At 47.7% G+C, this 14,284-nt stretch overlaps 1 protein-coding gene across 1 annotated transcript in view; it reads left to right on the top strand.

Moving 5' to 3' along the window:
• LOC308317687 (2-oxoglutarate dehydrogenase complex component E1-like) overlaps positions 1-14,284 on the top strand; it is a 64,574-nt gene that overhangs the window by 24,341 nt on the left and 25,949 nt on the right. Inside the window, exons 8-13 of the mRNA XM_080766893.1 lie at positions 383-562; positions 2,124-2,252; positions 3,059-3,238; positions 3,893-4,045; positions 12,107-12,209; positions 12,974-13,102. Coding sequence (XP_080623019.1) covers positions 383-562; positions 2,124-2,252; positions 3,059-3,238; positions 3,893-4,045; positions 12,107-12,209; positions 12,974-13,102 — 874 coding nt within the window. The remainder of the gene's footprint in view (positions 1-382; positions 563-2,123; positions 2,253-3,058; positions 3,239-3,892; positions 4,046-12,106; positions 12,210-12,973; positions 13,103-14,284) is intronic.

The raw sequence follows: 14,284 nt of genomic DNA, 5'->3' as shown, positions 1-14,284 counted from the left end.
CTCCAGGGTTCTGGTTCTTCTAACTACCTCCTCTTGGGCCTTCTCTCCGTTCCCCTCTCCAGGGTTCTGGTTCTTCTAACTACCTCCTCTTGGGCCTTCTCTCCGTTCCCCTCTCCAGGGTTCTGGTGACGTGAAGTACCAGAACCCTGGTTCAGAACACTGGTTCTGATAACTACATCCTCTTGGGCCTTCTCTCCGATCCCCTCTCCAGGGTTCTGGTTCTTCTTCTAACTACCTCCTCTTGGGCCTTCTCTCCGTTCCCCTCTCCAGGGTTCTGGTTCTTCTAACTACCTCCTCTTGGGCCTTCTCTCCGTTCCCCTCTCCAGGGTTCTGGTTCTTCTAACTACCTCCTCTTGGGCCTTCTCTCCGTTCCCCTCTCCAGGGTTCTGGCGACGTGAAGTACCACCTGGGGATGTTCCACCGGAGGATCAACCGCGCCACGGACCGGAACATCACGCTGTCTCTGGTGGCCAACCCGTCCCACCTGGAGGCCGTGGACCCCGTGGTCCAGGGCAAGACCAAGGCGGAGCAGTTCTACTGCGGAGACACAGAGGGGAAGAGGGTAGTTATTCTATTCTTTATTTACCTTTATTTAATCAGTTCTACTGCGGAGACACAGAGGGGAAGAGGGTAGTTATTCTATTCTTTATTTAATCAGTTCTACTGCGGAGACACCGAGGGGAAGAGGGTAGTTATTCTATTCTTTATTTAATCAGTTCTACTGCGGAGACACCGAGGGGAAGAGGGTAGTTATTATATTCTTTATTTAATCAGTTCCACTGAGGAGACACCGAGGGGAAGATGGTAGTTATTCTATTCTTTATTTACCTTTATTTAATCAGTTCTACTGAGGAGACACCGAGGTTAAGAGGGTAGTTATTCTTTATTTTGTCTTCATTTAATCAGCACACTGTGTATCTGCTTCGGTATTTCCCCAACATTTCTTCTGTAATTAGCCGCCGACCCCCATATGAAAATATGTTGTATATTCTTTCAGAGCGAACGTTTTGAACTCAAATCTTTGCTTCTGGGGAGTCCCTGGAAGTCCCTGGAAGTTTCAGGGACTCCCCAGAAGCAAAGATTTGAGTTCAAAACGTTCGCTCTGAAAGCTTTGCATTACATTTTTCATGATTTTTTCAAAAATAGCAGACCTACGAGCTAGTGCCACGCTACACGCTTGTAGATCTGCTATTTTGTGTGTGTGTTTGTGTGTGTGTGTGGCGCGTGTGTGCACAATGTGGTTTTGTAATAATAATCAAAATGTATAGTAACTACTAGTAACTAAAATATGATATGTAGCGGAATAGAAGTAGAATTATTGAAAGTTGTAAGTACTCCATTAATGTTAAAATGCCTCAAAATTGTAAGTAAAGTACCTGAGTAAATGTACTTAGTTTCGTTCCACCACTACATACAGTATTGTCCTATATTGTACTACAATATTTGTACCTGCGTAGTACATGCTACTAGTACTCCAGTACACATACTAGTCAGTATGCTAATCATGTGGAATCCCCAACAACCCCACAGAATGTTAGGAAAGTGCCCCACCTGGAGGCCAGCAGATGGTGCTACACCCGAGCGTTCCAGACAGTTTCATCATTGCAGCAGTTGTTTATTTGACAGGTCCTTGTTGTGTTCTACAGAATCAACACACTTCTAGTTTTCTTTTTCATACCTCCCGTTGTTGTCGATCGGCTCTAGAGTGTTTTGGCTAAATCTTTTAAAGTTTTGGCTAAATCAAGCTACTACTTCAGCCACATCCGGGATAGCATCCGGTCCGTTGCTATAAATCAGCGCTCTGATTTAACCCATTCTGACCTGAGATCAGATTCATACGAGGTTTCCACTGAACACATACTGGTCTGATTAACCCATTCTGACCTGAGATCAGATTCTAAAAATGTCAGTCGTTCTTTGATTTTTCAAAAATAGCAGACCTACAAGCTCGTAGCGCGCCACTCGGTGGCGCGCTACGAGCTTGTAGATCTGCTATTTTTCCACCAGGTTCCCGTTCAGAATGGGTTAATGGATTAAATAACCCTGGGCGTTGGGTGTGATTGGATGGGTTAAATAACCCGGGGCGTTGGGTGTGATGTGTGTTCCGTCATGGTTCCCTCCAGGTGATGTCGGTGCTGCTCCACGGCGACGCAGCGTTCTCCGGCCAGGGCATCGTCTACGAGACCTTCCACCTGTCTGACCTTCCCTCCTACACCACCCACGGAACCATCCATGTGGTGGTCAACAACCAGGTGACCACACACACGCACACACACACACACACACACACGCACGCACGCACACACACACACACACCTTCCCTCCTACACCACCCACGGGACCATCCATGTGGTGGTCAACAACCAGGTGACCACACACACACACACACACACGCACACGCACACACACACACCCTCCTACACCACCCACGGAACCATCCATGTGGTGGTGAACAACCAGGTGACCTCTCTCTCTCTCTCTCTCTCTCTCTCTCCATGTAGTGGTGAACAACCAGGTGCACGCACCCTCAATTTCTATATTGCAGTAATGATATTTTTTACTTGAAAAAGATGGAGTGCCACAATTTTTTTTCCACCCTAAAACATGATCATCAGGTGTTATTGTAATATAAGGAGGTAGAACCTTTTCCAAAAAGTGCACAATATTTGTTAAAATCATGCTTTTATGTGGACACGCCCACCAGTTCATTAAGTATGCCTGGTTTGCCTGGTGGGTGGTGATGGGTGGTGATCCACCTGAACTGAAGCCACACCCACAGCTGTAGTTGTATGATAAAGGGGGAGGGGTTAGGGGAGGGGCTGATAGTGTGGTGTCACTATATTACCGTTTATTTCATTGGCCCGTTTGACTGTCAAGGGTTCAGCCTCCAGGAAGAAACCTTAAATACAAAGATAATACACCATATGAACATAAAAACGACTCCAGGGTGTCTAATGAAGTAGCTGTCACCTCATACATGACACAGAAATTGTGGAACTCCATCTTTAAATGGAATCCCACCTCACGGTGTCCTCCTGTCCACTCCTCCTCGGTACAGATCGGGTTCACCACGGACCCCCGCATGGCGCGCTCCTCCCCGTACCCCACGGACGTGGCCCGGGTGGTCAACGCGCCCATCTTCCACGTCAACGCCGACGACCCCGAGGCCGTGATGTACGTGTGCAAGGTGGCGGCGGAGTGGAGGAGCACCTTCCACAAGGACGTGGTCGTGGACCTGGTGAGTAGAGCGGCCAGGTGTTGTTTTCCTCGACTAAAACTATGACGAAAAATGTCCGTTGCAGTGGCAAGCTCAAACTATACTTTGCCACTCGGCTGGGCACATGCATACAGAAACCGTTTTTGACGCGTATATAATTATAATGTCCAGGCATTGACTGCTGTTGGGTGAGGTTCCCATTTATTAAACACATTATGTAATACAGCAGTTTTCTTTATGCAAGAATAAATGATACGGTAAAAACCGTGTGATCTCTTAGCCTGTTGTGCCCATACCATTCAACCTGGCTTGTTGCACCTGTGTTCTCATATTATGTCAATCCTTGTGACACACACGCTGAAAATAAATATAAATAATCTACAAGCTTCTCATTCTCTCAATCGTGCGTGCACGTGTGTGTGTGTGTGTGTGTGTGTGTGTGTGTGTGTGTGTGTGTGTGTGTGTGTGTGTGTGTGTGTGTGTGTGTGTGTGTGTGTGTGTGTGTGTGTGTGTGTGTGTGTGTGTGTGTGTGTGTGTGTGTGTGTGTGTGTGTGTGTGTGTGTGTGTGTGTGTGTGTGTGTGTGTGTGTGTGTGTGTGTGTGTGTGTGTGTGTGTGTGTGTGTGTGTGTGTGTGTGTGTGTGTGTGTGTGTGTGTGTGTGTGTGTCACGCTGCAGGTGTGCTACAGGCGCAACGGCCACAACGAGATGGACGAGCCCATGTTCACCCAGCCTCTGATGTACAAGCAGGTCAAGAAGCAGAAATGTGTCCTGCAGACGTTCGCCGAGAAGCTCATCGGAGAAGGAGTCGTCAGCAGACAAGACTATGAGGTGAAACTATATGATTATATGATGGTGAAGGAGTCGTCACCAGACAAGACTATGAGGTGACATTATATGATTATATGATGGTGAAGGAGTCGTCACCAGACAAGACTATGAGGTGACATTATATGATTATATGATTATATGATGGAGTCGTCACCAGACAAGACTATGAGGTGAAACTATATGATCAGCTCTCTCTGCCACTGTAAGAAAGAAAGTACAACTACTACTAAATCAAATGAATAGCAAACTCCAAGGCACTCAATATCCCAGAGTTCCATAGGAATACTACAATTCACTTTGTGTGGAGTTTGCATGTTCCCCCCGTGTCCCCTATAGGGTAGGTACCCTCACAAAAAACATGCAGCAATCCTGGTCTCTAAAACTACCTCCCCCTGGCCAGCCGGGGACGCCTGATGGAGGGGAAAGGAACTGGTTGGAATAACGTGTTCCTTCCACGTGCTACAGTACGTCCGGCCAGGGAAACTCCCCCCTGTCAGGTGAAAAGAAGCAGCTTGGACTCCTCATGCATAGAAGGAAGCATGAGGTCAGTCCACTGCCCCCCCTCCCAGGTTGGCAGAGGAAGTGTGTAGCACCCATGATTACATTAGATAATTTACACTGGGGTGGAAAATAAATGGATTACAAAATAGTGGGATTGAATGAAAGGAATACTATACAATTTACTGCCAAATTTATGTAGCGGTTTCCCAAATAACCTTTTGTCCCAGGGAGACCCTACAGAGGTCACTGTATAATATACAGCAACCTACCTGTTAACTCAGGGTATATATATATATATATATATATAAGAATAATATATATATATAATAAATCAGTACATTTCAATAAACTCACTCATTTCACCAGTAAATAAGAAATGCAAACGACACACAGAAAGTCAATTTAAGGTTTGTATTGAAATAAAGAAGGGCAGTTCAGTTCAGTTCATGGCATCCTTAAACTCCACTTCTGGTTTCACAACAACCAAATGAACCCGGGTGCCGTGCACCACTGTTAAACTGTCAAACCAAAACACACTAAAAGGAAAGAAACAAAACAAAACAGCGTCCTGGCGCTTGTGTAGGGATGTGTGTGCGCGCGTGCACTCTGGCGTGCGTGTGTGTGTAGGTGTGTGTTTGTGTGTTAGCTCTGCAGCTAGCCTCCGTACTCCGCTCACCCACAGTAACCCTCTCCGCTCAGCGGCTCTCTACTACGTGGCACGGCTCCTCTTCAAAAGACAGCGTCGACGGTAGACGTGACAGCGAGATGAGGTTTTGCAGCGGCGCGGTCGTCCCTGAGTTGATGACAGGCGATCGCCCGTTGTTTTCGAATAGCTCACTACGGGGTTTCTGAGAAACGTTCACTGGGCAACTGCCGTCCTCACAAATACAGCACCGGTCTGTACCACACACTTCTCACTCCCGCGACCGACTCAAAAACTGGAAGTCGTCTCCATTTTTGTTAGAGGCTGGGCATTCATCGAGCAGCCAACCAGAGCCATGCACAGGCAACGTCACTGACCAAAATAGCGTGGATCTCCGTGTGAGTGCTGTCATTCCTTGAACATATTATTTTGGTTTACTCTTATTTTGGCGGATCGCCACACTCTCCCCCCCTTGAAGAAAAGCCTGACAGTGAGGAAGGCGTTCCTGGATCCCGGTTGAACTGTCCGTATCGGGAAACCCAAGGAAATCCTCTATGTCAGTTTCCTCATTGAATATTTCTATGATTCGTCTATGAGGGGAAGCAGGCTGAGTGTCCGGAAATCCCATGAAATCCTCCTCATCGGTCTCCTCTTCAAAAATCTCCATCACCCGCCTGCGTTCCTGCTTCTCCAGGTCTTGGTCTCTGGGGACGCCAGGCTGCAGGTTTGGGGGTGAAGGTGAAGGAAGTGAAGTGTGGACTTGATCTGGGAATCCAAGAAACTCCTCATCTGATTCCTCCTCAAAGATCTCCATCACCCTACGGTGCTCTTGCTCCTCCACTTCCTCAGCCGTAGGAAAACAGGGCTTCAGGCGGGAGACGTGCACCACACGTAGGTCCAACCCTGTCTCCTCTTGAACAACCTCATAGTTAACAGGGCCAACCTGTCGAACCACCCGATACGGGCCCTGCCACTTTGGAGCCAGTTTGGCTGCAAATGACTTGGCAGCGTTGGACAATGGGTGAGTCCGTAGCCAGACACGAGCCTTCTCCTCAAACTCCACGTCTCTCCGTCTCTTGTCATAGTTCCTTTTCTGTCGCTTTCGAGCCTTTGAAAGGTTACTCGACACGAATGTCTGGAGTTCTTCTAGCTGAGAGATCTTACTGTAGGCTACAGAGTCAGGGGTTATCTCTCTGGGCCCCAACACCACATCCAAAGGGCCTCGGAGGGGACGGTTCAGGTTGAGTTCAGCGGGTGTAACTCCTGTTGACTCCTGCACAGCAGAGTTAATGGCAAAGCGGAACTCAGGGAGATGTTTGTCCCAATGCTTGTGATTGGACCCGACGTAGGCTGCCATCATGGTCTTTAGAGTTCGGTTGACCCGTTCTGTCAAGTTGGTCTGAGGGTGGTAGGCAGACTTTAATTTATGGGTGACTTTCCAGGTTTTACAGGTGGAGTCAAAGATGGAAGACACAAACTGGGCCCCTCTGTCAGACAGGATATAATTAGGGACACCCCAGCGTGTTAAGATCTCCTTGGTGAGGATCTGGGATATGGATTCCGCCGTGGCTTTCCTTAAAGGGAAGAGCTCGACCCATTTTGAGAAGTAGTCTACAAAAACCAGAAGATAGAGGTTCCTGCTCGTACTCTGCGGGAAAGGGCCCATCAAATCCACTCCCAGCATTTCCCAAGGGCGGTGAACTTCAGTTTGCTGCAGCTTTCCTGCAGGCTTCCTGCTCTCGGGTTTGTATTTTTGACAGACCTGACAGTTCTGTACCTGCTGTTTCACATCCAGGCTCATCTTGGGCCAGTAGACCAGATCCTTCATTCGGCGGTAGGTTTTATACTGACCAAGATGGCCGGCCAGAGGATCCTGGTGAAACAGGTCCATTAGCTGGGGTCGCAGATCATCAGGAATGTATAGTTGATAGAGTGTTTTGTAAGGCAGTTGGATTTTGCGGTATATGAGGTCGTCCAAAATGATGAAGGTTGTGTCAGGACTCAACTGGTCCTTCCCCTTCTCCAAGAGACTTTGGTATATAGTCTGGCATTCGGGATCCGTTTGCTGTGCGGCCCAGATGGTCTCCACCGATAGTGGTAAGTCGGTGGCACGACCAGGGGTTGCAGACAAGATTGTAGCCACACCGGGAGATGTCGGGTTCAGAGATCCAATTGGGGCTCGGCTGAGAGCATCTGGCACGGTGTTATATCGACCTTTGCGGTACTCCACGGTGAAGGTGAATTCCTGGAGCCTGATAGCCCACCGGATGAGACGGCTGCTAGGTTTTGTGGTCTTAAACACCCAGAGCAGAGAGTTGTGGTCGGTGACCACTTTGAACAAGCGTCCCTCCAGATATACTCTCCATCTCTCCAGGGCCCAAACCACCGCTAAACACTCCAGTTCCGTAGCAGAGTAATTCCGCTCCGCTGAGATGAGGCTGCGACTGGCAAACGCTAGGACCTCCTCTCTCCCTGCCTCTGCCTGCTGGACCAAGACTGCCCCAAGACCAACTTCACTGGCATCAGTGTACACAATAAAAGGAAGCTGGAAGTTAGGATGTCCCAACACAGGAGGTTTGGTCAGATGTTCCTTCAGGGTGTCAAAAGCATCCTGACATTTCGTAGACCAGTGGAACTTTACTCCCTTCCTCTTCAGAGCATGGAGAGGCTCGGCTATTATGGAGAAGTTGGGTACAAATCTGTGGTACCACCCGGCTACACCAAGGAAACGCTGAAGTGCCTTGAGATCGGTGGGTACCGGGTAGTTCTGGACAGCATCAGTCTTCTCCGGGTCGACATGGACACCGGCTGCAGAGACCATATGGCCCAGAAACTTCAAAGACGTACGGAAGAGTTTGCTCTTTTTCATGTTTACCGTAAGGCCTGCCGACGAGAGTTTATTCAGGACTGCCTGGACATCAAGGAAGTGCTGCTGCCAACTGCTGGAGTAGATGATAATGTCATCCAAATATACGAAGCAGATGCATCCCTTGAGCTCTCCCAGGACTGTCTCCATGAGCCTCTGGAAGGTGGCCGGAGCATTCTTCAATCCAAAGGGCATCACATTAAACTGAAACAGGCCCTGGGAACAGGTAAAAGCAGTTCTGTCCTTTGACTCCTGGTCCATCTCCACCTGCCAATAACCGCTGTTGAGGTCTAGTGAGGAGAACACAGTGGCTCCAGCCAAGGACTCCAGGATCTCCTGTATAGTTGGTAATGGGTAGGCATCCGTGTGAGTCTTAGCATTCAGCTTTCTGTAATCTACACAGAATCTGATCTTGCCGTTCTTCTTGGGGATCATGACCACTGGAGAGGCCCATGCAGACGAGGAAGGTTCAATTACCTTCTTCTCCAGCATCTCATCCAGGAGTTCTTTCATCACTTTCAGCTTGGGCGGAGACAGACGGTACGCTTTCTGTTTAATGGGCATCTCGTCCATGAGGAAGATCTGGTGGTTCAGGAGACTGGTGCGACCAACGTTTGTGGTGCAGACATCCAGATTACGGCGTAGCATTTCCACTAACGCCTCCCTCATGGGTACGTCCAGATGAGAGTCCTGAACAGCACTCGTAAGCTCAGCCAGATCGGATGAAGACGGTAGCTCCATACTCCATGGTGCCATGGCGGAGAAGAAAGCGATGTGAGGTGCTGACCGGTAGTTAAGGAAGTGATATTTGTCTTGGACGTTGTCTCGGAACCAGTAAGTTCCACCAGCGACGTCCATTTGCAGTCCACTGTAGAACGTAAAATCTAGGCCCAAGACCACAGGGAAGGCTAGAGTCTGAGGTGATAGAACGACCACAGCCAGCCTCCATGACGTGCCTTGCAGCCATAGTTCCAGTTCCGTCCATCCAAGGGGCAGCTTTCCTTCTCCATCGGCCAGGTACAGAGGGCCCCCGGTCCATGGGTTGAGCGTGGCTTTTGGGGCCTTAATAACCTCCCACAGGCGCTCATTCAAGAGGGTATAAGAGGACCCAGTGTCCAGAATGGCATTTCCCTGCCATTGGCTGATGGTCAAGGGTATTATCAGCTGCTGGGGAATTGGACTGCCAAAGGTTGAAGAGTTAGGGTTGAATGAAGTAGTAGGTGTGAAACTCTGTGAGGTCACAGCTGGTGTGGTGTGAGTAGAAGAAGGGGTAGAGACATTGACAGACATGTGGACAGCTGTCTTTTCCTCCCATGGCTGATCTGTACATTTTTGATTGGCATTGGAGGAATTTTTGTTCCGTGGCCTCCATTCTGGACAGGACTTTGGAGGGTGAATCCCCTTACATCTCCAACAAAAAAACGGATCTGACTCGTGGCGGGTTTTGGTGGTGGGGGCTGTGTTGAGGTAGATTGCTGGGTGGCTTCTCCTTTTGTGCCGGGTTTACCCTGTTTTACCCGCTGATTGTACAGCGCTTGACTTTGTTTGTCTTTCTCCAGCTGCTGTCCCAATCGCACTAGCTCATCCACAGTCCCGACTCTTCCCCGGAGCTGGCTAGCCAAGCGAGGATTGATATTTTTCAGCAGCATTTTGACAATGCCTGTCTCCGACATCTCAGGGTTCCAGCGCAGGCACAAGGAGCGATATTTATAGCAGAAATCACGGATGCTTTCATTTTCTCCTTGCACCCGTGTTCTCACTCGCTCTGCCAACTCATCCTCGTAGTCCTCTGAAAGAAAGGAGGTAAGGAACTTCTCCTTAAAGTCTGCCCAGGTGCAGGTGGAAAGGCGGACAACCTCCCACCAGTCTCTGGCGGTACCATGGAGCACATTGCGCAGGGTAGCGATCAGCTCCTCATCGCTTAGTGGGTTTAGTGCGAGAAAATCACCACACTTTTCCAGATACAGCAGGGGGTCCTGGCTGTCCTCCATGCGGCCAAAACAGGGGAATTGTATCTTGATGGGACTTTTCCCCACATATCTACCTCTCAGTTCAGTCCGAAAGTGGGAGTCAGTGGGAGGAAGGAAATGAGGTGAGTGTACTGTGCCGTGATCCATAGTGGACTGTAAGTCATGCAGTGGAGCTTGTGTGGTGGTTGGCTCAGCCATGGGCATGGTCTGGGCGTTGAGGTTTGTGGCATCAAGAGAGGTCATGCGCAGTGTCTGGGCTCTTGTGTTCATTTCCATGTCCTTTTTCTGTACCTCACTCTGCAGATGCCTTACAGTCATAGTCATGGGGTTAAGGCCATCCATTAAACTTTTCAGTAGGTCAGTGTGGAGTGCTTTCAGACGCCAATTTAATGAACTGTCCATTTGTGCTCGCATGAAATCCTGTTGCCGGGTTATTGATCGGTGGAATGCTTGCATTTGATTTTCGCAGTGAATGGTTATTTTGTTTGAGAAGTTGGTTAGCATCCTCTCCATCTCCTGATGGCTAAGTGGTGATGGGGGAACATTTGGTGACTGTGCACTCCCCTTCCTGGGTTTTGGAATAGGTGGGGTTTTAGGAAGTGCAGCAGAAAATGGATTCCCAGGAGAGAGCGACCCAACTGACTGACCACCAGTGTCTAGTGGTTGGCCAGTAGCACCCTGTGGCTGCGTAGGAGTCAGATGCACATTTGCCGGTCCCGCTGCTCTAGAGGCAACAGCCCCTTGTGGTTCATGGGAGAGAGCATCCAGGTCCAACAATGAGTAGTGGGTGATTGGTGGGTTAATTTGCTGATTGAACACATTCTCCTCTCCTGATTGTGGAGCACTAGGTGGGTGCAGCAGTGGTTCCACTAAGTCTCCGAACTCCCAGAGAGAGTTATCGGCTGCCATTTTGAATTTCCCAGTTTGTTTGAGTAGCAATGTTTATTGTACAGTTTGAATGCGTTGTGGTTCCTTTAGTTTTAGTTTTCCCAGAAATGTACCAAATAATTAAAAAAACTCTGTTTGCCTTTAAGGCTACCTTTTTCACATCATAACCTTGACATGGTAAACATTTTAAACATCGGGCGCCATTTATTTATGTAGCGGTTTCCCAAATAACCTTTTGTCCCAGGGAGAAACCCTACAGAGGTCACTGTATAATATACAGCAACCTACCTGTTAACTCAGGGTATATATATATATATATATATAAGAATAATATATATATATAATAAATCAGTACATTTCAATAAACTCACTCATTTCACCAGTAAATAAGAAATGCAAACGACACACAGAAAGTCAATTTAAGGTTTGTATTGAAATAAAGAAGGGCAGTTCAGTTTAGTTCATGGCATCCTTAAACTCCACTTCTGGTTTCACAACAACCAAATGAACCCGGGTGCCGTGCACCACTGTTAAACTGTCAAACCAAAACACACTAAAAGGAAAGAAACAAAACAAAACAGCGTCCTGGCGCTTGTGTAGGGATGTGTGTGCGCGCGTGCACTCTGGCGTGCGTGTGTGTGTAGGTGTGTGTTTGTGTGTTAGCTCTGCAGCTAGCCTCCGTACTCCGCTCACCCACAGTAACCCTCTCCGCTCAGCGGCTCTCTACTACGTGGCACGGCTCCTCTTCAAAAGACAGCGTCGACGGTAGACGTGCCAGCGAGATGAGGTTTTGCAGCGGCGCGGTCGTCCCTGAGTTGATGACAGGCGATCGCCCGTTGTTTTCGAATAGCTCACTACGGGGTTTCTGAGAAACGTTCACTGGGCAACTGCCGTCCTCACAAATACAGCACCGGTCTGTACCACACACTTCTCACTCCCGCGACCGACTCAAAAACTGGAAGTCGTCTCCATTTTTGTTAGAGGCTGGGCATTCATCGAGCAGCCAACCAGAGCCATGCACAGGCAACGTCACTGACCAAAATAGCGTGGATCTCCGTGTGAGTGCTGTCATTCCTTGAACATATTATTTTGGTTTACTCTTATTTTGGCGGATCGCCACAATAGTCGTTTGGAAATTGAGCACATTATTGCTGTAACAAAGTCTAATCAAAGTGTGTTCCCGGCCGTTATAGGAGGAGGTCGCAAAGTACGACAGGATCTGTGAGGAGGCGTACACTCACTCCAAAGACGAGAAGATCCTCCACCCCAAACACTGGCTGGACTCACCCTGGCCAGGTGAGGGCGCCGTTCTTCCTATTGTCTGCATTTGCAGTAGGGAATGTCCTGATCACATGTGTGTGACAAAAGCACATTATTTATGTCTTTCTACTTTATTTTTCGGTACATTTATTTTGAAAAAGAGGAATATGACATGTGGAACTGGTTGTGAGAATATTGTTGTTTCTACCCTATGCATATGTGAAAGGTAACGGGTCTGGTACAGGGGTGATTGATGGGTGTCAGTGACTGGTTGATGTCACGACCCAAGGTTACTAGTAGAGGAAGTGACACACGGGGAGGGGAGATCTCAAAACCTGCACCGAGGAGCAGAGGAGGTCCAGGCGCCAAATGGCGTTTTACGTTGGGACCGCTATTTAACGTTGAAGCGTGCATATCTGCAGCCATAGTAATTAAGGAACAGTCGGGCCCATCAGATTATATCCCACTTAATTTTCCCTAGTAATAATTTGCCTTGCATAAGTAAAGGGCGATTGTTACATGTGTTTTCTCCCGATCCGATTCCGATCATTTGATTTGGAGACATACCAATCAATACCGATCTTTCCCGATCCGATCTTTATATTTTTTATATAACACTCATGCCATATGACAATAGCAAATGTCATAATGTATGTCACTCTAGTCTAGTCTGTCGTGTTGCCTTTCAATTATTGAAAGGCAAAATGTGACTATATTTTGCTGCTTGTGCGTCCTTGTGTGTGTGCGTCCGTGTGCGTCCGTGTGTGTGTGTGTGTGTGTGCGCGTGTGTGTGTGTTTAGGTTTCTTCCAACTAGATGGCCAACCCCAGACTATGAGCTGCCCATCGACGGGCATCAGTGAGGAGGACCTCTGTGCTATCGGACACATTGCTTCCTCTGTGCCTGTGGAGGACTTCACCATCCATGGAGGTACAGACAGACTGTATAGTCCATCCATGACTGTCTGCCTAGATATATCCCTATAACCGCCCCCTCAGGTCCTCCAGTGCTGGCCTACTCCAACTCCCTAAAAAGGTGGCTAGTAAAAAATATGGCGAGGCAGCATTCTGCTTTTATGGCCCAACGGCCTGGAATAAATTACCACTGCGGATCAGACGGGCATCGTCTAATAGACATTTTCAAGACGCAGCTTAAGACTCAATTTACTCTTGCCTTTAGTTGAGTTTTAAAATATCTGTTTGTACCACTGCCTTTGCCTGATTTGACACTGCGTTATTGTCCTATTGTTTTAACTGCATGCCTGTTTTAATGCTGTTTTGTTTTGCTTTTGTTTTTATTATCTTTTCTGCTCTGTAAAGCACTTTGAGCTACATTCATGTATGAAAGGTGTAAATAATAATAATAAAACTTTATTTGTATAGCACCTTTCATGACATGAAATGCAGCTCAAAGTGCTTTACAGAGCAATGGAGAAAAAGCAGTAATGCAATACAGTGAGGACTGATGAATAAGAAAAAATTAAAGATCAATTAAAAGCAATGTTGTAGAAGTGGGTCTTGAGCTGTGCTTTAAAAATGTCTACAGAGGCTGCCTGACGAAGGTACAGTGGGAGCTTGTTCCATGCCGACGGCCCGTAGAAGCAAAAAGCTGCTTCCCCGTATTGTTTGGTTGCCATTCTTTTAGGCAAAGCGAGCAGGCCAGCAGTGGTAGACCTTAGGGGGCGGTTTGGGACATATTTAGGCAGGCAGTCATGTAGGTAGGAAGGTGCGAGACCATTGAGAGCTTTATACACAAGTAAAATAATTTTAAAATCAATCCTAAAAACAACCGGAAGCCAGTGCAGTGAAGCCAAAACTGGAGTAATATGTTCTCTCATCTTAGTTCTAGTTAAAACTCTGGCTGCTGCATTTTGGACAAGTTGTAGTCTGTCAGTTGTTTTCTTAGGCAGTCCTGAAAAAAGTGCATTGCAGTAATCAAGCCGAGAAAAAACAAAGACGTGGATTAGTGTTTTTGCATCGTCCAAAGACAAATGATGAGTGCAATATTTCTAAGGTGAAAAAAGGCAATCTTGGTGACATGATTAATGTGTGAATTAAAATTAAATTCAGAATCAATAATGACCCCCAGGTTCTTTACTGTACTGTTACTTTC

The sequence above is a fragment of the Protomyctophum bolini genome, assembly GCF_963924005.1.
Source record: "Protomyctophum bolini genome assembly, chromosome: 6".
Classification (NCBI taxonomy): Eukaryota; Metazoa; Chordata; class Actinopteri; order Myctophiformes; family Myctophidae; genus Protomyctophum; species Protomyctophum bolini.
This window is presented reverse-complemented; position numbering and strand designations above follow the sequence as displayed.